Source organism: Athene noctua, chromosome 1, assembly GCF_965140245.1.
Source record: "Athene noctua chromosome 1, bAthNoc1.hap1.1, whole genome shotgun sequence".
In the NCBI taxonomy this organism is placed as follows: domain Eukaryota; kingdom Metazoa; phylum Chordata; class Aves; order Strigiformes; family Strigidae; genus Athene; species Athene noctua.
Window position 1 is genome coordinate 42,783,442 of NC_134037.1, and position 23,776 is coordinate 42,807,217.

General features: G+C 42.9%; 2 protein-coding genes across 3 annotated transcripts in view; one reads left to right on the forward strand and one right to left on the reverse strand.

The window, feature by feature from the left end:
• The first annotated feature begins 3,701 nt into the window (after positions 1 to 3,701).
• GJA10 (gap junction protein alpha 10) lies at positions 3,702 to 13,351 on the forward strand. Its single transcript, XM_074922945.1, has 4 exons — positions 3,702 to 3,855; positions 6,974 to 8,247; positions 8,326 to 8,429; positions 12,421 to 13,351. The coding sequence occupies exons 2-4, from the start codon at positions 6,990 to 6,992 to the stop codon at positions 12,457 to 12,459; spliced, it is 1,401 nt and encodes a 466-aa protein (XP_074779046.1). The 5' UTR covers positions 3,702 to 3,855; positions 6,974 to 6,989; the 3' UTR covers positions 12,460 to 13,351.
• A 5,460-nt stretch (positions 13,352 to 18,811) lies between these two features.
• Positions 18,812 to 23,776, reverse strand: part of BACH2 (BTB domain and CNC homolog 2) — a 194,616-nt gene continuing 189,651 nt past the window's right edge. For both annotated transcript variants that reach the window (XM_074896043.1, XM_074896044.1), the window contains one exon: positions 18,812 to 21,820. In XM_074896043.1, the coding sequence (XP_074752144.1) occupies positions 21,341 to 21,820 (480 nt within the window). In that variant the 3' untranslated portion in view covers positions 18,812 to 21,340. The remainder of the gene's footprint in view (positions 21,821 to 23,776) is intronic.

Consider the following 23,776-nt stretch of genomic DNA (forward strand, 5'->3'; position numbering starts at 1 on the left):
CAGCCCTTTGAGAGACTTACTCCAATTTGCCATTGAGGAATAGGTCTGCTTCTCTCCAACATGCATATTTGTCCAGGTTTCGGTTTAACACCTCTTAACGGATATGAGTATTGGAAAATTTTCCAAAGTGGGAACTCAGAGAGCAGGGTTTATGGAGATGTACATAATGGTGAAATCATAGAGCATTAGGTACTGAATTTTGAGGGCTTTTCTCTAAGGTATAGTCTGTTGCCAGCTAACTGCGTGCATAAAATAGTTGACTGGACTAAATGCACTTCTCTTAGGTGTCAACCCAGCAACCCATAGCTATTTCCTTTAAGTCTTTCCTCTATTTGTCTTCACTCTAAAACCAGCTGCAGAATAACCTTTAGCCATTTGTCTTCATGAAGGGAGGCAGCAGTAATGAAGCATGCCAAGAAACAGGTTTAAGAATTTCTTAGAAGAATCTATGAAATCAATCAAGAGACGTTTCAGGAGCAAAATTGGCTTTGATAGGAAAGATGGATAAAGTTTCCGTGGTGGCTGGCAGATCCTCTCCCATCAGCTTGAAAGTGCTGTGCTGTGCCACCAAAAGCAAACCCATCTGAGTCACAAGAGATAATATGGGGAATAAAATAAATAAATAACTTTAACAAAAAATAAGTTGCACACCTGTTCTTAAACTAAAGAGGCCCATGCTTTGAATCTGCAAGCTGGAACATACAGTTGTACATATTATTAAACTAATTAGTGTGGTCTTTGATAATTAGCCCAGTCCAAAACTGTGCAGCTATCCTTAACACAGTTTAGACTGCAGCGTGGGGCAGGGGCAGGTCTCAGTAGGTGGTTCGGATGGGGGCATCCAAGGGTACTGCTGAGCCAGTGCTGAGGGCTGCAAAGATGTCCCTGGCCTGTTTTATTTCATACTGTGAAGGTAAAGTAGCCTTCATCTTCCTGTGAAAGGCAACTTGCCCCAGAAGGAGAAAGTCTAGTGCCACTAAAGTTTGTGTAGTAAACTGGAAAAATCTACAAGTTCAAGTATGAGGTGACTTTTTTTAATAGACCAAAGGGTTTCTAGTCAGTCAGGTTATACCGTACATGGAGTGATTTTGGCTAAAGGCAGTAAAATTCTGCAGTCTCATCCTGGCATTTCAGTATGCCTGTGCTTGAATTGCTTCAGCTGCAGCCTGTTGTCCAGCTCACTGTTCCATGTGCATTGCCTTCAGAGGTTCAGTGAGATGGCAAAAAGCATGTGCTCTTTGATTTAGTTTTGACCCTGTAATGTTAGCTGTTCTGAATGTCAGAATAGTGATATATTAGTACAAGGAAATCATAGAATCATAGAGTGGTTTGGGTTGGAAGCAACCTTAAAGATCATCTAATTCCAACCTCCCTGGATCAGAAATGTTACTCTCTGTGTTAAAAGAAGATTACAATTAGTTCCCACATAGATCCTTTTCTGATTTTTAAACATGTAAATCCCTGACAAGAATATCAAAAGATGCAGTGCTATAAAGAGTATATTTGGACCTGATATTCTGTGATAGCTGCCACTTACAATTTAGGTGCTCTCACAGGCAAGACAGAGTAAACGCCCCATACTGGATTTGGCTACTGGGGTTTATTGAAGAACCAGCAAGGTTTGTACTTCTACCCTACGTCGTTGTCTCCAACTCCTGCCCCAGTACTCTGTTCCCTGAGTCTCTGCTTCCCAGCATGGATGTTGCTTCTGGTCCAGGAAGGTCAGCCATGCAGTTGTGCTGGTTCCAGCTGTGCTGCTGCTCACAGTTCCCCATCTCAGCTGTCACTGGCTAAGGTCCCATCTCTCTGATGTCCAGGATATTCCCTGCTCCCCTCAACACACCCCCACCCTCCTGCTACCTGTTAGTATTCACGCTGTAAGATGATTTAACCTATGGCAGATGCTTATAGCAAGGGAGTGGCCTCAGCCACCACAGATTCTTGCTCATCTCCAAATGCAAAGGACTACACCACACTCATTCTTTCCGATTCCTCCCACCACCTCCTTGACCTGACCCTGCTTCCCTTTCACATACAGTTTGTTTGCTTGCTTACATGAGCACTCTAACACCAATTATTCTGCTGCTGAAGCAGAAACATGGCAAATTGTCCCTGAGCTGCCTACTATCACCTCTCCTGTCCCCTGAGAAAACCAGAACCTTAAACCAGGTTACTCTGAGGCCAGAGTGAGGTAGGCAGCCTGTGGTTCTGCTGCTGTGACCTGCTGAGGGGGAGAAGGGGTGAAACAGAAATGTGCTGGGCCAAGAGCAAGTTCTGCAGTGAGTGACAAAAGTACATTTTCCAACAGGATAAATAAATCGTAGGTGCTGCAGCTCTTGCCCAGTTCTCAAGTTTCCACACTGAGCAGAGCTGAAGAGGGTGCTCCTGAAAAACACCCAGGAGCTGTGGAAGCCCCTGGAGATGTCAGGTCAACAACACCTTCTGGTGAGGGCAGCACAGGGAACCCAGGCCTGAGTTGAAGCTCCGAGACAACTGAAGCAGCAAGGTAAAGCCTTAGGGACTTTGTGAGTGAATTTGGAAAGAAGAGGCATGAAAATAAAATGCCAGTGTCAGGTACATGACTGTACATGGGCTTGAGAGAGAGCATGAGAGCATATGGATGAGAAAGGCCTGGGGAGATCTGGATGGTTTGGATGAATATTAACATATCTCTCATCTGTAGAAAGGGTAGTACTACTGCCCCCAAAATAATTTGTAACATATGCATAAACTATACAGCTGCTGTATTAGACTGAGGCTAGAGGAAAATGCTGTAACCCCCTCACCTGCTGCAGGGCAAGGTTCTGAGGCATATTTTCAGGGAGAGGAGTACATCTTGTACAAAAGAGGATACACTGTAACATGAATCTGAGATAATCCCAAAGAAGAGGTGTGGCTAGCATCTTCTGAGAACTGACCACTTGTTAGTGGGAATAGCTTTAGGGACAAGAGGCTGAAGTCTAAATCAGTCATGGACCTTGTAGGATGGAAGAAAAGGGCCAGAAGTTCAGGAGCAGGAGAGAAAAAAAAAAAAAGTGGATATTTGGGATTTCAACAACAACATGCCTGGGCAGTAGTAGACAACAGAAGCTCTTAGTGTCAGAACCTCAGCTCTGGTGGCTGTGATTTCTCTCAAAATTCTATTTTGGCAAATCATCTTCCTTTTTTAGATCTTGTGTCTTACAGATATAAATTCTGAATGGGCTTAGGGGTGGCTTTTTAACCTGGCTGAAGAACTGAAGACTTGAGTCCTGGGTTCCTGTGGCCTCCATTTCAAAGACTTGGTCTAACGCATCCTAAATTAACTCACCAGGCAACAGAGTATGAAATCGGACATGACCGATCGATCCTTGGGCATTGATTCAAAGCGAAACTAATGGAATGTAAAGAAAATGTAAGAATCTATCATACTGTAAAGGATGTCTATTTAGCCATTTAGCAAAATAAAATTTCATCTGGGAGCTGGGTGGAAGCATAATGTTTGAAGAACCGACTAAAACAAGGCCTAGGGTACATTGCAAACTATTGCCGTACAGATTGAGCCTTGAGGGAATGGCACTGTTAGATGCCACTGACTAAAATAATTGCATGATAATTTTGGCTAGAGGCACCATCCTATCATCTGATGATTTTTAAACCGTGCATGTATAGTTTAGACCGAGTGATCTTGGCATCCAGCTACAAAGAACCGAGAAGTCTGCTCAGTGTACCACGTCTGTGGTTTGGTTCTTGGGAAAAAGAAAAAAAGATGTCCTAGCACCGTCGAAGGAAGGTCTCTGAGCTATATCAATCCGCAGCGCTTCGTGCTCCTTCTGCAGTGCTCTAAGATAGACTAACCAAAGGCTTTCTTCTAAGGTAAGCAGCAGAAAAATAACTCTTCTTAGGGCAGCATGGAGCTGGCAGGTCCCTGCCAGACTCAAAGCAATACAAATTAAACCCAGGAGTATCTGCATCCTAGCATTTAACTTTTTCTGATGAGAAATTTAAGATTTAACTGCTTTTTCAAATCACAGCTGATGAAATCCTGGCATATATTTAATATAGAACTGATTTGAAAAGTGGCGAATGATCAAATGAACTTTAAAATAAAAGAGTAACAAAAACGATAAATAAAGAAACTTCTTCCAAGAGAAATAGTGGGTTTCCATCTGGTTCTAACTGATTGCATGCATGAATTTTTATTGTTTGAAATAACCATATAAAAATATTTGGACGGACACAAAGGTAGTCGGATGGTATAATGAGAAATGTCTCAGGTATGTACTATCTATACTAAAACTGGTATACTTCTAGTATAGTACACTAACGTACTAGAATACTAGAATTTCTAGACCACTAGTAGACTGGAAATAATGATAACTTTGATATTTGAAATTACTCTCTTACAGTAAACTGAAATTACTCTGTAACACAGAACTCAAATAAGACCAAGAAAGGGAAAGATGGAAAAATTGGAAGCACATTGTTATAACAAGGTTGTAAAGTAGTTTTGTCTGATTTCTTATAAACCCTGACTTTTGTGACTCTAGACTAACCTCTTTATACACAACATTATACACAACTTTATACACAACTTTCATCATATCAGTATTTATACTGTTGCTCTACCAGTGCAGAGGGAAAGTGTTTTGGCATAATAAGCTCATTTAGTGAATTAGACCACTCCTACAATTACTCTCCTGTTGGCTCTTATAAGGGAAAGGTGAGGACAGAGTTGTTTAAATATTGGTAGAAACAAGAAACAAACACACCTGTAGAGCCAGAGAGATATGTTTGTACTCCTCTTCTTGTCCTCTCTTACCCAAATGGTTAAGTTTACTTTCTATTCCAAAATGGGCAGTAATAATTCCTACTGCTAGAGGGATGCTAGCATTTAATCTTTGGGATTAAAACATGTCTCTTTTCCCTTTTATTCCTGCATTTACATTTTAGTGTCTCACTTGTTGTTTTGGCTGGTTTTTTGTCTATCAATTTCAGTGAGGGATAAGCCATTTGCAAAGGCAGCAAATATACTCAATGTTCCTTTGCTTAACTGTTGCGTTGCCATCATTCAGTTACCTTTCAGGGAAAGTGGCACAGAGCAATCAGCAAGTGTCACCCACTTGTACTTGGCCTCCTGACTACTCTGGGTTTGAGAGCTTGCTCTATGTAAATCTCTACTTGCTTTACTGAAGGTGAACTATTCTGTATCAGCACTCCCAAGCTTGAAAAAACAGGTCTGACATTGTTAGCTTGAGATGTAACATTTTCCAGTCAACATTTCAACATATGAACATCTTTACAACCACCTGACCTATGACATAGCAACAATTTGATATCTGCTCTGAATAAAATCCATATGAAGTCAGAAGAAAGATCTGACATGGTTCTTTAAAAGGTGAGGAAAAAGGGCTACAATAATTCTTGCTGACTTTTTTTCACATGTCTTATTTCAATGGTATACATGGGAGGGAAGGAGATATTTCAAGTACATCTCAGCACCTCAGAAATTTCTTGACTGGAAAGGTTTCCTCAACCAGTTCCCTGTGCCAGAAGGGAAGTTCATTGTGTAGATTCAAATTTGCAGAAATAATAAAGTCTGTAAGATGCCTGTGCAGAGGATGACTGCACTGTTGGTTACAGTTGAAAATCTTTAATTGCAGTGTGGATAAATACAGCCTCCAGGCAGAATCATGCTATGGGGGATCACATCATAAACAATAACCGAGCTATATTGGTAATGGTGATATCACCCAACTGTGCTATCGGTTAAAACTGTGTAAGATTCTGGGTACTGCAACCAACCACTCTTAAAACTCTTAGAAATTACACTTTACTAAAGGTTGTGGTTTAGTGGAATTTTGGAAGTTTTGAAAACACAGCCGCATAAAATATTTAAGTGCAAAGCCTAAGGTAGATATGTTGCTTTCAATATTTTATTACCACGTTAGCAGAAAGAATTCCAGGGACACGACACCGAATGTGCAGTGCATTCACAAATAAACAAATACTTTATGTTTCAATTCCCCACATTACCTGAAGCTCCTGAACAGTTTCCAGAGAAGCGACTTGGAAATCATGCATCTGACAGCAGAATGTAGATCAATTTGCTGGTGAATCAAAGAGCTTCTGGGAAAGAGGTAGTTAAAAAGATCATCTCACACTCACAGCTAAAAACCTCCACATGACTCCATTATGTAATCCCTGTTTTATTTATCTCGTATGTTGAAATTTATAATTAAGACAAAGTCTTGGTGATTCAGTAAGACTTTAAATGCATAAAATTGAAGATATTAATCCTAGAAGCACTCTTAATTTATTAATATTTTCCTAGAACTGAGATTATTTATGCATGTACAGCTCTGTGTAAATTAGCTGTGTATTTGTAGTTTTAGGAATCCAAGGGAGAAACTTGTGGATTGTTACTCTGGTAGATGGCGAAATACTGGATGGATGGCACTAATAATGTTGCTACCTTGAGGTACAAAATAAAATATTTTTCTATCGCAGTTCTAGGATACTTCTCAAAATTTCATCGAGCAAATGAAAGCCATGAGCGTTATGTATTATTCTAGTTGGTTTTCACCCAAAACTACAGCAAAGCCACAGACAGTGGAACGGAGTGGGTGTAGAATTCAACTACAAATTGGCAAAGGATATTCAAAGTGAAAAAAATTATCTTTCCTAGTGGGAAGAAAATAGTGTAAAACTGTAGGCAGCTAAGAAGTACTGTGGCTTGCAGCTGAAATCAATCTCTCTTAAGCTTAAAATAATCTCACATTTGCATCTTTCACCTGTAATCATAAAGTCTGCCTTCATTTAAAGACCCATTAAGTAGAAAATAATGATGAACTTCTAAGAAGAGCTCTCTTGTCATCAGAAGAATGTATATGAATGATCATTATTTTTTAAAAAATGCTTAAAAAGGCCATTTCCAAAAGAAATCCAGTATGGTATTAAAATAACTTTTTTTTTTTTTTTTTTCATATTTCAGATAGGAACTTCTGACCATGGGGGACTGGAACCTGTTGGGCAGCATCCTTGAAGAAGTGCACATCCACTCCACCATAGTTGGCAAAATCTGGCTCACAATCCTGTTCATATTCCGAATGCTGGTGCTGGGAGTGGCTGCTGAAGATGTCTGGGACGATGAGCAGTCTGAGTTCATCTGCAACACGGAGCAACCTGGCTGCAGCAATATCTGTTATGACAAAGCCTTCCCCATCTCTTTGATCAGATACTGGGTACTGCAGATCGTATTTGTCTCTTCTCCGTCTCTAGTTTACATGGGCCATGCGCTCTACAGACTAAGAGCTCTCGAGAAAGAGCGACAGAAGAAGAAAGCCCACCTGCGGGCTCAGATAGAAGATCTGGAGCCCATGCCTGAGGAGCAGAGGAGATTGGAGAGGGAACTGCGTAAGCTGGAGGAACAGAAGAAAGTGAATAAGGCACCCCTGAGAGGGTCCCTGCTGCGCACTTATGTCCTACATATCCTGACCCGTTCGGTGGTCGAAGTGGGCTTTATGATAGGTCAGTATCTTTTATATGGGTTTCACATGTCCCCCCTTTACAAATGCACTCGGCCCCCTTGCCCTAACACGGTGGATTGTTTTGTGTCCCGACCCACAGAGAAGACCATCTTTATGGTTTTCATGAACAGCATCGCCGCGGTCTCCCTGTTCCTCAACATCCTAGAGATCGCCCACCTGGGCCTCAAGAAGATCCACAAGAGCCTCTACGGGCGGCCGCGGCGGCCGGCGGGCCCCGCCGAGGAGGACACCAGCCTCTACAACTCCAAGAAGAGCTCCGTGATGCTGCCGGCCTGCCCGGCCGGCGACGCCTCTCCGCCGCGCTCCGCCGCGGGCCCGCCGCCGCCGCCCCACGCTCCCGCTCCCGCTCCCGCTCCAGCGGCGGCGGGGCCGCCGGGCCGCCAGGACCGCGGAGAGCTCCGCGGGGCGCCCCCGCCCCGGCGGCGGCACGGCACGGTGCAGCACCACGGACAGCGGCCGCCGCCCTCCTCCAGCAGCGAGGAGGCGCCGCGGGCGGCGGCGGGGGGCGGGGCCGGGGGCGCGGCGGGCGCCCCGCGCAGGGTGCCCCGCCCCCACAGCCGCGTCAGCATCTGCCGCGACCTGGACGAGGGCCGCGGCGACTCCCCGGACAGCGGGCACTGCCCGGGCACCCGCAAGTCCAGCGTCCTCTCCCGCGTCCTCACCGGCAGCCGGGCGGGCAGCGGCAGCGAGAGCGCCTCCTCCCGCGGCGGCTCCGGGCCCGGACCCCGCTCCGGACCCGGCTCGGGCTCCGGCTCGGGCTCCGGCTCCGGCTCCGGCTCCGGCTCCGGCTCGGGCTCCGGCTCGGGCTCGGGGTCCGGCTCGGCGGGGAAGCACCGCCACGAGGGCAGCTCGCCCAGCAGGCCGCCGCCGGCCGCCGCCATGCCACGCCGCATGTCGATGGCAAGTAGCGCCCCGGGGCGGCCCGCGGGAGGGGGGCGGCGAGGGCTCCCGGGCGGGGCGGGGGCTCCCAGCTGCCTGTCCCGGCCCCGAAGAGGAGGGGGCGAGCCAGGGGGCAGGGAGGCTTGGGCAGGACTTCCGACGCCGCCCTAACTCCTCGCACCCTGCCGGATCAAGCCGAGCTCCCGCGCACTTGGTCCCCTTCTACAGTGAAAGCAAAAACATCACTAGGAAATCGCCGAGCCCTGAGGATCTCTGTCACCGAATCTCAGCGCCTTTATACTCGTTCCATCATCCCAGTAGGCTCGATGAGGACCGTCCCAGGGGAAACTTGTTCAGTTCCAGCCTGCCCGAGGCTGTAAGAAAGAGAAGTCTTGAGTGCGTTTAGTTCCATTGCTCAGCTTCTCTCAGCTCCAGGGGTTTTCTCCCAGAGGTGACCACCTAGCTGAATAATTACTCAGTGAATAAATAAAAAGATCTGCACATAAGCACCAAATAACTACAATCCCAGAGCAGACGATTGCAGAATTGCATTTTCGGCAGCTGTTCTTATTCTTTGGCCACACACTCTAAGCTGATAAGATACAGTCCTTGCATTCAAGAACCAGGAAGAGGATTTTTTTAAAGTAATTTAAATTCCAATTGCCTCAGGTCACATGATTTGTCCTCTGAGAGCTAAAAAGCTCCTTTACAAATGCTTGCAGGAGCAAGCCCTTAAATCCTTTTTATAGGGCGTGTAGTAAATAGGAGATTACTTCACACAATACTCAGAATTATAGCTTCTGTTGAATTTTTTCTCACTCTTCCTAAAACTAAATACTTTTCCTAAACACAAAGCAAACAAAACCAAAGAAACAACTTCAACTCTTCTGTGGTAAGAAGTAGAATCACTCTTACACGTTGCTCAACAAAAAACTGTTTGTGGGTTCCAGTTTTCATGGAGTTACAGTTTCTACAATATATAGTCAGCATAAGCCATGTTAAATTGTCACTTAGATGCAATTTAACTACTTTCCACTTTGATGTTTCTAATACAGTGAGAGAGCCTAGATTCCAATCTGTCAATCTGCCGGTTTTCGATACGCAGGCGAGAAGGCTCTTTAAAAAGGTGAAGTGCAAAATGTTATTCAAGCAAGACAGAATTTCAGTAGCACCCTGTTGAGAACTCACAGAAGTTGCCTGGCAGCTTTTACTGTTTAATGACAACGATGCTGTCTTCCAGGGGAGATCTTGCAGAGGAACGTAGTCACTTTGCAAAGCAATGTCATTACTCTTGAATGTAACACTCTCCTGGCATGCTGCCTTTGGGGATCATTATGTATGGGGCTGCTACTAGCATTTTAAAATGTGACTCATGTAGGTATGCTACCAGTTGCTTCTGTTTACAGCACATGATATTTTAAAGTAAAGGTGCTTCTATAGACAACTGAGTCAAGATTTTGGCAAACGCACTTTAATGCTAGCATTGCTACGGCATTTTATGAATACTGATTTCAATACATATATATGCTGATGCATCATACAAATGTTGAATCTGGGCATTAAAGCTTGTATATCCTTCTGATCTGTATTTCCCCATTCCTATATTTGAAATTTAATTCTGATTGTCAAAGGCCCTCAGCATTGGTTTGATTTGTTTTAATTTGACTTCCAGGAGACAATCATCATGTATTAGTATTTAGATAAAAGAAAAATGTGTATGATTAGGTCTATCTGTGTGACAGGAGCATTCAAAAGTTAGTGATCCTATAAAAAAAAAAAAAAAAAAAGTACTTGAAAGGAATTGTATTTAAAAAATTCTGATGCACACACACAAAAAAATTATCTACTGCCATGACTGATCAATAGTGACTTGCAACAGTAATGCAGAGAAAGGACAGACACTTTTTAACATAACAATGAATCTACATGCACAAACATTTTGTAAACAGCCAAAATACAGTCTATTCTAACCTGGATTTTACTAATCTAAGCTGGAGAGCCAAATAGAGCAAAACTGTAGTGGAACTGACACTGTTCTTCAATTTTTCTCTCATAACTTTCCCAAACTATCATCTTTAGTTCCACACTGGTTCAAATGTTCTCTTTCTCCCTTCACCTGTACCATTCTGCCAGAATTTGTCTGCAGCATTATTTGCATTAGCTCAATGAAAGAGGAGTATCAACTCAATGTGGAAAATATCAGTTTCACCTCAACAACCATTCTGGCAACCTCCAATCAAATACATACCCACGCTCTGTGCTAAGACAGCAGGACAACTGCAGCTGCCCACAGCCACAGTAGGTTTCTTAGCTAAAAGGAAAATCTCAAAACTACACAAAATCAGTTCATCCGATACTGCAAGGGTCTGCATACAAGTCAGCCGCATCCTGTGAGTCATGGCCTTGAAAACACTGAACAAATCTAATAGTATAGTTATGGATGCCTGACTTTAAGCCAGCGATGACATTTTTTTTTTTTTTAATGAATATTATCAATGCCATTTCCACACCAAACTTGAGTTTCTAACAGATAAATAATTATTGTTAGGGATGACTAAATGTTGTAGAAGTTACCTCTCTGTCTATTTCAGATTTTTGTTTTTGAGGAAGTGCTAAGTTTTCCTTAACCCCACGGCCATTCCTTATTCTTTAGACCACCCTCTCCTCCAAAAAGCCCTGTGTTTTTAGAGTGTAATTTCTTTAAGCCTATTATTATGGTTAAAAAATAATCAATGTATCTCTAAAAGCAAGGCCCCCTCCTCATGGTGAATGAGGGGGATAAAGCTGATAATGAAGCCACTGGTAACGCTGATATTCTCAGCTCACCGAATGGAACTGAGATAGGGCTTCTGATTTTATTCATTTGCAGAAAAGAAAAGTCTCTGGGGCTGAAATCCTGGCTCTGCCAAAGCTGGGGAAATGGGTCTGGTTTCCCTCACTGCATTGCTTTTTCAGTCCTCTGTGCCGTTCAATTTCTCTTCTACATCTCGATTCTCCATTCAGCTTTCAGCCTTTTACCCACTGGGAAAATACTCCATAGTGAGCAGGATATGAAAGAGAGAGCTGCTGCTATTCAGCCTGAATGCTTGCAGTCTTCTCCAGAACAAGGCATGTTTACTTACCCTTTCAACAACACTTGAGGAATAAATATGCACTCATTTAACTAGCTGCTCACCCGCTCTTGCTCCTGGGGCTGGGAACAGTTTGATAGGAGTGCATGTACATTGAAATAACAAACCTGATAACTGCGGAGGAGTATTTAGACAGCTGAGCTCCGTCAGGAAAACTGACAGGTCACGTAAGGGACTGGTGAAACCCTGTGTTCCTCTAGGATGTTTGAGAAACATGAAAGGTATTCACATTTACACCTTCTGGTAACTACTGCTGGTTTTGTACAGTTTTTATATGCACCTGTCTTTTTTTTTTCTCTCCTTTTTTTTTTAAAGAAATAAATTCCATAGTAGTTTTATTCTGCCCTGGAGCACTCAGGAGAAGCTTGTGGTGATGACAGCCAGTGTACCAATTATCCTGCAAAAGCTACATGGTCACCCAAAGGTAACCATTCACCAGTTGCACAAACACAGATGAACTTCGGGGGTCAGCAGCAGTTGACAACTAATGAACCCCTCTGAGGCTTTGTGCAGCAACGAACTGATAAGATGGATTTTAGAAAGTGGAACTCGCTTAATTGAGTCCATCTTTGTAAGGTTTTAAAGCAAAAATGCACAAAACACTTTAACATGCAAAGTAAAGGCTCTAGGATGGGTCCACTGATTTCCAGCAAGTTACTTCAGGGATTAATGTGTTTATTTTGGTTTAAAAGCAAGGTGTTCCCCCTCTCCCCACCCTCCCCTTAGCATCGAACAAAGCCCTGCAAGGTGTGTTGTCGGCTGAGCACCAGATTCCCATCTTCCCAACTATGTATATGTTGGCGTTAATTACTATGATAACATTTCTTTTTCTTCTTTAAGCCAATTCAACTTCATGCTTTCTTTCTCTTGTTATCTTTCAGAGCATGCTCCTAGAACTATCATCTATCATGAAAAAGTAACGACATTCTGAGAAGAAATAAATTAATGGACAAACTGCTTTTAGCAGACTATCTGTTGCTGTTTCCCTCTCCTGTGGCTATAATGCTAAATTCATAATATAGTTAAAGAAAGCAAAAACTTTGTTCCTCCTTTTTACACCAGTCCAAACCGTACCGCACTCTGATTGCTGCTGTTAATGGGTAGCTCGCTCCACCACTCAAGAGTTTTCTCACGTAGACTGAGCCAGATCTGGTCAGTGTGTGCTGCCACTGCAGAAATAGCTTTGTGTCTTTGGGAGAACATTTTGGGATGTACAACTTGTTGTGCATGCTACTAGTGTTCATATCGGAAACCAGCCTGAACCATAGACCTTCAAGGTAGTGGAAAACTCAAGGCACCTACAAGAAAGGGTTAGTTTTATTTGAACGTAACTTGGAAGGCTATGTGGCCTCTATCTCCCAAGGCTTCAGAAGATAATGAACAAAAGATAGAAGAAACACTTCAGGAATCCGAAGGCACAGAGAATTTGAGAGAGATTAAAAGCTGGCTGAAGAATATGCTGCTGCCCATCTGCCTGAGCTAATGCAGTCCTCAAGCTCTGATAGACTTTTCATGCTAATGTAGCCTCTCCGTAGCTGACACTTCCAGCTTCCAAATTGAAATGAAGTAAAATCAAGCGATTTATTTAAGTGCCAAATATCAGTGCTTTTCTTCAGTTTGCTGTTCAAGAAGATCTGCAAGGTATCTGTCACCTCAGGGTCATGAAAATCTTATACCCTTCACTGTCTAACTGGTTCATATATAGAAGCTGAAAGCCAAGAAGAGCTCATTTTCAGTTTCCCAGGACAGTCTAGCTCTGGAGGGTTGGATTTCTGGGTTGTATGCGGTCCGAGAAAGCAGACCTTCCACTTGTGTATTTGGAAAATAAAGCACCTTTCTCTGACTCTCCCTGACCCTGTTTCTGGCTACATGCTTTTGGCTGCTTTTATTTGTCAGTCAAGCTTATCATAGCTTGCATTTGGTATCACCTCGATGTCAAGCGATACTTGGTAGTTTCCCTAAGCATAAAAATCCTCCGTGACTCTAAGGCAAGGCTAGCAGAAAGCTGGACAGCATGAAAAAAGGAGTCAAGCATAAAGATTGCTTGAGATTACAGTGGTTTTGTTCTAGTGCACGATTTACATCCGTATTCTGCCTCACTACAAACTCACTGACAGTTTGCCTGTGCATTTGTTTAATATTTTAAGGTAAAAAAGGGAAATACTTAAGATGGTGGCCATTAAGTGCCAGCAACAACAGCTCAGAGATGGAGAAACAGCTTTGCTAAAGTACATTCTCTAGTGCCAGCCAGGCTATGTGTAGATGTGGTGGATGCTACATCTTCTGACAGATTTGAGGGGGTGGGAAACTTTCTTCATATATGCTCAACAGGAGGGTTCAGAAAACTGGGGAACTCTGGAAAGTAACATGTTTGATTTGCTTCCATGAGAATTCTAAGGCTGAAAAATCACAGGCAACTTTCACTGCTGCAGATGGAGGAGGACGCAGTTTGTATCCCTAAGGATGGTGGCCCAAGGCACACAATCTAGGGTTTCCTGTCTGGTGATAAATGAGTCTGGGGACCTCCCTCCAGCACCTTGTCTGCCTCCACACAGCAGCATCTCAGCCAAGTGTGTGGATTGGTGCAGGACAACTGGTCATACCACTCCCCCCTCCCCAGGTCTCCTCCTTCCAAGCTGTTGAGCAGGTTCTCAGGTTGCATCCAACCCAAGGAGCGAGGTGGCTGTCATCCACTTGGAAGTCCCAGAGAGCAAACGCACCCCGCTAGACCCCCGCGCCCTGCTTGCGTTAACGGCACCTAAGGCTGTTCTAACTTGTTTCCTTTCTGGATCTTCTGCAGTGTTAAGTGATGCTAACGATCCATGGCACAAGTTCCTCCTTCAGAGAAGAACACTACCATATTTGGGCTACACAGAGAGATTTTCAGCTCTGTTTCTACAGAAACCTCTCTCAATTTCTGTTTTTCTGTAAAGGGGAAACAAACTCCAACCTCTCCTCTGGCCTCCCAACACATACACTGCCCCCTGAGAAGACCAAAACAAAGACTTAGCAGAATTGCCTTAAGTGAAGCACTAGGGGAACGGGTATAAATAGAACTTATTTGATCTTCCAAAACAACTTATTTCATCTTTGCAATTAAATAATCTCAGTTGTTCCTGCAGCAGATCAAAGGTAACTGGATCCGTGGATCAAAGATGACTAGTGAATTAGCAATGGGACCATGTGAGTGGAGATCTCTTCGTCAGTCCAGAGATTTACCGGGCAGGATCAACCACAACCAGCCTACCTTCCTGAATCTCACCTACAACCCACACATTAACTGAGCACTGCAACATCAATTTCAGAGTCAAGATGAGTCGATTTACAATACATAATGATATGTCTTTATTTCATCAACAGAAATGGTGTCTAGACAAAATTCAGTTAACACTAGCAATTCAAATGAATGAAAAGGGTCGGGTGTTTTTTTTTTTTCATTTTTGTTTTTTGCACAATACTGTATTTACAATGAGTAAATGACGTTTTAAATTCATTAGTTCATAGCAATGCTTTCTTCCAAAAAGGTAAAAATTCTTAGTAACAGAGAGTAAGCATCAACAGCCACCTCATTTATTTATACAATAAAAATCACAAGAAACCACAGTCACCTAGAAAAAAAATAAAGACAAGCTTAAGGACTAGTACAATAAAATGATGCATTGAATTAAGTTACATTAATCGCATAGAATTTGTGTAAAAAGTATGTAGAAAAAACACCTGATGTAACCTGTTACAGTCATTGACCAGTTATGAGAGGTACAGAGGGTTATACAGGTAGATATGTGTGAAAACTGTCCATACTGTTTGACCTGGGGAGGAAGAGAAGAGGGGTTGCACCCCCTTGCATACACTGATAAAACCCTGTTTTGAATATGGCCTCTGAAGTTTGTAAGGCATATATAAGAGGTGCACTTGTAACCAACTGGTTCTGGAACAAACTTAGGGCATCCCCACCCTTGAAATCAAAGGTGATTCTTGGAACTATGAGTAAACAGCCACGCATCGAATATCACCAAAGTGTTTAGTATCGTTCCTGCTGGTCTGAGGGATCCAGATAGCTTCAGGCAGAGCAAACGTAGTAGTGAGAACAGGACTGAAACCATGCACGTTTCTCTTGGGTACATCACAATTGAGGCGTAACGTCAGCCTGGGCAGGGGATCCCTGTCACAACCCCCAGCGTGGGGTAGCTGCTCCTTCTGCCCACATTCCTCAGGGTGGGCTCCTCTGCTCGCAGGGACGAGCCCAGCCAGTGTCTGCAGCCCCTGCTCAGCTCCCTCCAAAACGGAGGGGTCATTTGGGTTCGAAGCCTGGGAGCGTCGCTGCTTCTAAGCAATCAATGAAATCAAACACTGCCAGTTGCCATTTCTATTTTAGGATGCTAGTTTCTTTCTGCATGCCCTTAATTAGCCAAAAGGGACAACAGTGGCACTGCATGAACCACGCAGTGACTTTCACCTACAGAAAGGGCTCTACCCACAGTCACAAAAATTCATACAAGAACAGGAGTCATCTAACTGGCTTTTTAGCAGTCGTTCGGTTGGGGTAATGACCTTGTAAGAAGGTATTTCGAGCATTCCTTCCTGCCAAAAAGCGGTTTTATTTGCAAAAATGGCAACGTTATCTGTGTAATACCTTAAAATGCATATCAATATTTGACTTCGATATAAATAATACCTATCTTGGTGGAGTGTAGGAAAATACTGTACACTTAGTCTTTGCAAGTAATGCCATTAAAATTTTGAGAGTAAAAGGAATAATTATTCTACAGACCACCAACAATAGTTCTTTTAAATATACACACAGTATTTGAACATATGCATATACACATATATTGTATTCTACAGCATCAGATCTGATGCCTGAGTCATTAAATACTCCAGGGAGTATTATAAATATACATATATGTATTATAAACAGGAAAATACACAAACACACACTCTGACTAGAATTATAGATGTATGTATACATACATACATACACACACATATTATATATATGGATGTAAAATTAACTTGGACTGTGTTGGCAGCGACAAAACTGAAACGAAGTCAAAATCTGTTGAGAAAATTTCTAGCAGGAAAGAGAGCATAAGTTCTTTATGTTAATAGTTTTAGTTTCACCTCACTTCCGATAAAAATAAACCGCTCCATACTTAGCAGATCCCCTCCTTATGCAAGGCCATCAGCTCTGCTGCTCATACTGAGCTAAACCTTCTCTAGGCAGCCCTAAAATAGAGACTTTTAAAATGCTGCAGCCATGGGCTACAACATTCACCCGGAGGCACCTCCAAACGCACCTCAGATCAGAAAAAAAAAGGTGAAAGCAGCGCTCCCTGTTGCAATGATAGAAGACATGAAGCGGAGCAAAATGTGAGCTTGTGGAAACCTGGAAAACGTTCACCTCACTGCAAAATTCACTACAGGTCTTCTGTTCTGCAAACCCACCCTCTCTCTCTCTCTTCACCACCACAGCAGTGGATTACCAGACACAAGTGAGGATGTGGTGTTAATTCTGGAATTGCAACACTTCACCGTGCTTCTCCTAGTGGATCACATTTAATTTTATTATAAGATTATAGTGATTCCAGCATGCAGATTTGTTTTATTTATTAGGCAATCATATAGTTACATACTAAAAACCCTAACTATATATCTAGGCATTTTAACTTCTATTTAAGCACTCTTTAGAATACAGACTTGACGAAGTTGGACTCCAGATTAACGACCACACTATCAGCATTAATCATTTCTCTGGCAGCAGTTAATCCATTTAGCAAAGTTACATATCTAGTTCCCACTCTCCTTTTTAAAGAGAAGTAGCAGTTAGCATACTAATCACTGTGGCTTGCCTTTGCAGCACATTTTACTTCCTTGGGAAAAAAAAATAATATAAGGATTAGATCCAAAAATATAGTGCATCTTAAAAGCAGCATATACCCTTAGAAAGACATTTAATAAATTACTTGTACAATATATAAAATAATAGTTTTATACTGCAGCATCAAACTCTGACGCCTGAGTCATCACGTTAGGAAGTCTGTGATATAAATACTGGGATCTCCTGATAACACAGCCAACATTTTTGCTTTTGTTTTGCTTGTTTTATGTTTTTTCTCTCATTTTTTTTCCTTTTTTTTTTTTTCCACTACCTTTTTGTTCCAGAATCAGCTTGCAATGAGCTTTAATTGTGTTCAAGGCACCCCCAGAGAACGCAGAGAAACAAACACATTATATAGCGTAGTACTCACCTGACAAAGCATAAACAAGCCTAAATGAAATGAGGTTTCCTGGCAATACAAGTATAGCAATGGCAAAGGAAAAGGAGGACTAGATACAGACTGGACAAAGCTTCAAGGACTCGCACGCCCATGAGAGTGGTGCAGTGCCCAGTGGGTAGTTGGGCTCTCACCACGCCACTCCCACGCGATGCCCGACAGGACCAACGCTGCATGTACCCTCTTTGGCAAAAGCAAAGAGATTCTTGCTTAAGATCATGGTGACCACTGGCCAAACTCTTAAAATTCATAAATACTGCAGTCAGTTGGTTTTGTTTTTTTTTTTTATTTCCTTTTCAACGGTGTTCTTGTGGTCAGTTGTTCTGACCTCATGAGACAAGAACAGTTGGGTATGTCAACTGGCGTCCAGGTCTGAAACTAATTCTCCCAATGTCTTCCTTTTACGTTAGCCCAGTAATCGCTTTGAGAGCAGCGTGGTTCGGAATAGCAAAAAAACCTCAAAACAAAATAGAAACAAAAAACAACCACCACCATCACCACCAAAAAAAACCCCACTGAAAAACCATGATACATGTAAATATAGGAAGCAATGACACAAAATCAGCCACTTCTAATGGGAAAGAATGAAATCAAACATCCAGAAAAGCTCGCGGGGGAGGGAAAGAGAGAGACAAGAGAAAGGTTGAGGAAGAGACACTTATTTGAGCAGTGGTTTTAAACACCAGTTCCCAAGGTAGAGGAAATCAAGAGACCCAGCACCAGTATGAAGCCAGGTCAAACCTAAGAGCTGCAGCGCAATGGGTTGTGTGGGTGGGTTTTTTAAACCGTTGGAATGAGGTCAAGAGTACCAGTTGCACATGAGTTGTTAGTAAATCTTCATGTCAGGAAGCAAGTTAAAACTTGGTTTTATACTCATAAAACATTCTATCTATTCATATATATAGGAGGTCACTTAAAAATAAAAAAGGCAACAGAAAAACATCTTTAAAATACTGTGTCAGTTGACCCTTCCCACCCGCCCGCCCCCAGACCCCCAAGTAGCTATGACTCTATAATGTGATTCACATTTAGTTTTAAATTCTAGCTTTCACCATGGTCTCATAGAAACAAAACTTCTCTGCGAAGCACAGAACTGCTTTGCAACGTCAACAAATTCAAAGGAAAATCAAATCCCGCCTTCCCTGCCAAAGAGCTTCTCAGTCAGTTACCTGCAAAAGATGGCTGGGAGGGGGTTCAGATATTTTTAGGTTAAGCTCTTTTAAAAAGAAAGGACAACTCCTCCCCCTTTTTCAACTGTGTGAATTAGGAGTTTATGGCATTTGTATATTTTTTGAACATTTAAAAGTAAGGATTTTGTACAGTAATGATTAATACTTAAACATAAATATTCTCCTACATTATATACTAGTTTTTCTTTGTACATGCGGGGAAAAAAACGTATTTTCAACAAACATGGCACATGCTATATGCATTTCCTCCTCGGTAGCTTGGCTACAAGAGTTTGGGTGAAGAGGATAAAAGCAAGACTTTGTGGCGAGTGGGCAACGGTCCATAAGCACAGTCTGAAGATGGAAGAAGTGGAGAGAGGGAGCTGATTCCTCCTCCAGGGTCAAGATGCTGATCTACTGAGTGCCTCAAAAAACCACCAGCGTACACCTCTAGTGTAAACGTTAGCGCAGAAGACCACATTATCACTTAGTGCTTCTGAGAAGCTGCTTCCCCACACTTTTTTTTTTTTAAATAGGTGTGACCAGCTGGTCATTTTTTTTCAGCGAGAACAAACAATATCAGCCAGTAAAGCACATGACAGTTGTCATCAATAAAGCCACGCAACCTGGCACACGTAGGGCAAAGAACCACAAAATAAAAACTCAGTACACTTAGAATAATAATAATAATTATTAAAAAAGCATTAGGAGGATGTTTTTCTGTCTACACTGTACATACAGATGTTATGCTTGGAAAGCTGCTGTCTCACACAGTCATAACATGAGTCAACATTGCTTAAGATACAAATCCAATACAGTTACAACTAAGCCAATTCACTGAGTAGTCTCCTTTGAGACAGCACTCTTTTAGCTGCGGTTTGTGCTGAGAGGATCCTGGAACACAAGAATTTGATGGGTAAGCAACCGAATCAGGTGTTGGCAGATGTATGTTTTGCTCTTAGAGGATACACTGCTAACTTGACTTCTGTGAGGAAACCAAAGTCAACAACTAGGGGTCTGATCCTGCAATTCTGCCTACCCAGGCAGGATCACTGATTTCACCAGACCCACCTCTGCAACTCAGGTCTGGTGAGGAAAACAGGTAACGTCTGAGGACAGCTGAGGTGAGGCTCTGGAGACTAGCCGGAGCAGCAGTTGCTTCCATGAGTATAGGATGCAGAGCAGGGCTGGAGAAAAAGCCCCCCCCCAAGTGTATTGATGTGATCTCCGTTTGCTTTACTTCGTGGAACGTATGATGAACTGATCCAGTTGTCAAATACTTTTTTCTCTAAAGAGTGAACTATACTTTCCCCTATAAGAATCCAAAAGCATCATTAACAGCACTTAAACTTGGTTTGTGAAACAGAAAGAAGTCTGAATATAAAAATAATTCAAGCAGATTCTCTTTACAAATTGTATAGTGAATTCAGTATTTGGCAAGACCGTTTTTACTACATAATGAGCTCCTGAGTGTTTGTCTATTAGCTAAAACTTTTCTATTTTCTTTAAGCCATAAAGCAAAGAAAACCATATACTCAAGTTATACTGAAGTCATGACTTCATTTATGAAAAGAGGTTTGACCAGAAACTCAGTGCAAGTGGCAAAGTTGACCATTACTGTACAGTATCTGCAAGAAAATAAAATAACTCCACATTGCTCAAGTGGCACAAAATGGCTGTGCCAAAAAAATTGTCTATAATAAAATCTCAAATAAGTTTCCAACATTAAAATTTTATAAATAAGTACAAATCGAATGATATTGCTGAACTGCGAACCAAGAAAAAAAAATATTGTGTAACAAGTTACCAAACTAGTTCTAGCATCGAAGACAAAAAGGAATGTTGGAACTTGTTTATACAATAGAAATGAAAGCTTCCAGTTTGTAGGATGAGAAAAATTGAGGCATGCAGGGACTTTTGCATATGGATATATATATTTTATATATATTATATATAATATGTACAGTTTAGCTATAAAACTTTGATGTGTAAAGAAGCTGTCTTCAATGAAAAATTGAACATTCAGAGGAAATTCCTGAGTTAGGGTTTTGTGACATGGGCCACTGAGAAAAAAGCTGCGGTTGGGTCCTCAGAGGTGTTATGTCCATCCCTGTTAAGATTGAAATCAACATACAAAAACAGACAGTGTTGCCACTGCTTCGTTCCCTGCCTGAGCAAGGGATAGCACCATTGTGAAGAGAACTCCTGCTTGTAGAGAGGAGGGAATACTTAAAAACAGTATTGCTGCTAAGACCACTGTAGTGTGCACCAAATACGTTCTTCTAGACAACAAATGAACACTGCCACTGGCTGACTGAAGAACACCTGACCAGGTGTAACGTTAAGGTTACAAGTCACTAGGTGTAATCTTTCCTAGGTTGTTCATCTGTTGTACATTTATCAGTCATTTCCTGACAGAAGTCTACTGTGACCGTTTGACTGCTCTGCTCTGGTGGAAGCTCTCTCTCGGGGTAAGTACCTGTGTCGGCTCCATCCAACCCCCCACCTGCTGAACAATTTTCTGAGATGTTGTTGGGCAGCCAGGGTGCTCCCAGTTGCACCGAGCCTTGCTCTGAGCAGCACTGCATGCTTTCCCCGACACACTGGGAGGTCACCAGGCTCTGCTCCACGCCAGCTGGGGAGGGGCTGATGGTGGTGGCTGGCTGTAGATCCATGGGTCTGAGAACGGGGCAGTATCGGTGGAGAGCTTGGATCTGTTCCGGGCTCTGCATGTCTCTACACACTTCTTGGGAAAGACACGAGAAGTTGTCTAACAATTCTCCCATGCTTGCTTTCAGCTGGTTCCTTTCTGAGAGCAATTTCTCTTTCTCACATACCTGAAACAGAAAGAAGGCATCTTAGATTGAGGAAGGGCCATCCGCTGGCTGCACACTCCAGGCACATATGCAGCCGTACCCAAGAACACCAACACGTTCACAGCTGGTTTTATATGGGCACAGGAAAAGTCACAATACATCAGGTACATTACCACCATGAGGTCTGTGTGAGCTGCATTTTAGGCAACATCTGGAGAAAAACATTTGCGTTGGGAGAGGATAGAGTCAAAAGTTATTCCTAAGAGACTGTTAGTTCTCTTTATTGACTAAGGCTGCTTGATGAATGATATAAAAAAAACTCAGAAAGAAACATTTTGATGGGAGAAAAGCCATTATCTATCTAAACAGTGAGAACCCGGGGTTTAGTTCCTGAAGTAAAGATATGCTGCAGAAGTTCAGTTCATCCTCTAACTGCCATGTTGGTTGGTCAAGGCTGGGTGCACGCGCTTCGGCCTGTGTGCCAGCTGAACCCGCCTTACCACTGAGAGGTGTGTTATTCAGAGGAGAGGATTGGAGTGTGTGCTCTGTGGCCTGCACCATGGCTCATTTTCTTATGTCCTGGTGCTTAATGGCTTGGGTTTGACCTAATCAAGATATTTTCACAAAGAGGTATGTGAAAACCCTGAAGGTTGCTGGGCTTCTTAACAGTACAACAAGCTCAATGTCATTTCCCCTTTGCTTTGCTCAGGCTCTGCTTCCATGTTCCCAAATGTCCTCCCCTACCAACACCTATCTTGAGCACTTTCAGAGTTTCACTGTGTCAGTGGGCTGCTCTAGGAGGGAGCCAGGTGAAAAGCAGACAGTACCGGTGAGGAAGAAGAGCGAGAGAGTCTGGTGGGACTCATTTTTTCATGCAGGATTCAAAAACTGGGAAAAGGAGTTCAGGCTGTTCTGTATCCAACAAAACACTGGTAAGGCCCCCAGCTCTAGCTAGTGCAGGGTGGTGTGCGTTGTGCTGTGGTGGGAGTTGTCTCCAGGTTAGACCTCACCTTGGTCAGCAAGCCCCACCCTGGGGTGAGTGCCGGCCCCCTCTGTGCTCAGGAGTCAGATTGCGGGGGGACTAGGCACAGTGCCAGACCCAGCCTGGGGTTAAACCTCTGGAAATGAGTGTTGACTCAATGCAGACTGACTGGGATGGTCCTCCTGTATCACTTTCTGTCCCAGGAGGGTGGGCATACAGCTTGAGGGATTCTGTAGAGTACCAGGGCTATTTCCAGAGCCCAGCTGGCCCCAAAAGCAATGCACCTAGTAACACTGATAAACCCAAGCTGCCATGCATCTGATGTGTGAAAACTCCACAACTCAGATAATCCAACTATGGGTGGTTGTTAACAGTGGATAGTATTGCCCTGGGTCCAAAGCCCAGTCTGGAAGCATACAGCTGTGTGAATGAGAAAGAGAGCAGTGCACATGAAAAGAACCAACTGCTAAAATATTGACAAATCTATCAAGAAAGCATAAAAATAATAAAAAAATAAACAGATGCTCAAGTACATCTTGAGATAATGAATTATGGAAGAGAATATGTTGCAAGTTTGCAAGGAGAAAAGGGAAAGTGAGTGGGTAGATAGATCAGTGAGGGAAAGCAGACCAAAAAAAATTACCTATCAAACTTGGAGGATACAACCATTTCACTCACTTGTCTGCTGTGAAACTATCTGTGTCAAGATGGGTGACTTAGTGCAGGAGGGGGAAAGGGGTCTTTAATAAAAAAACCCCATCCAAGTGAAAAACCCTTAAACTCTAGTACCATTACATAATTCAGGAGACTGGAAATGACTGGTTGCAAAGTGGACAGAAGATGACAAAGGCATTTCCAGTGATCATGTATTGTGTGAAGTCAACTGGAGTTTCAGGGCTGGTTTTCATAAAAGTAAGATCTTGAAGCGGACTACCTGCTTGGACAGCATGGGTATGGGTGAAGGGCAGGAGTGCTTGAGAGGCAAAGTGAAAGCT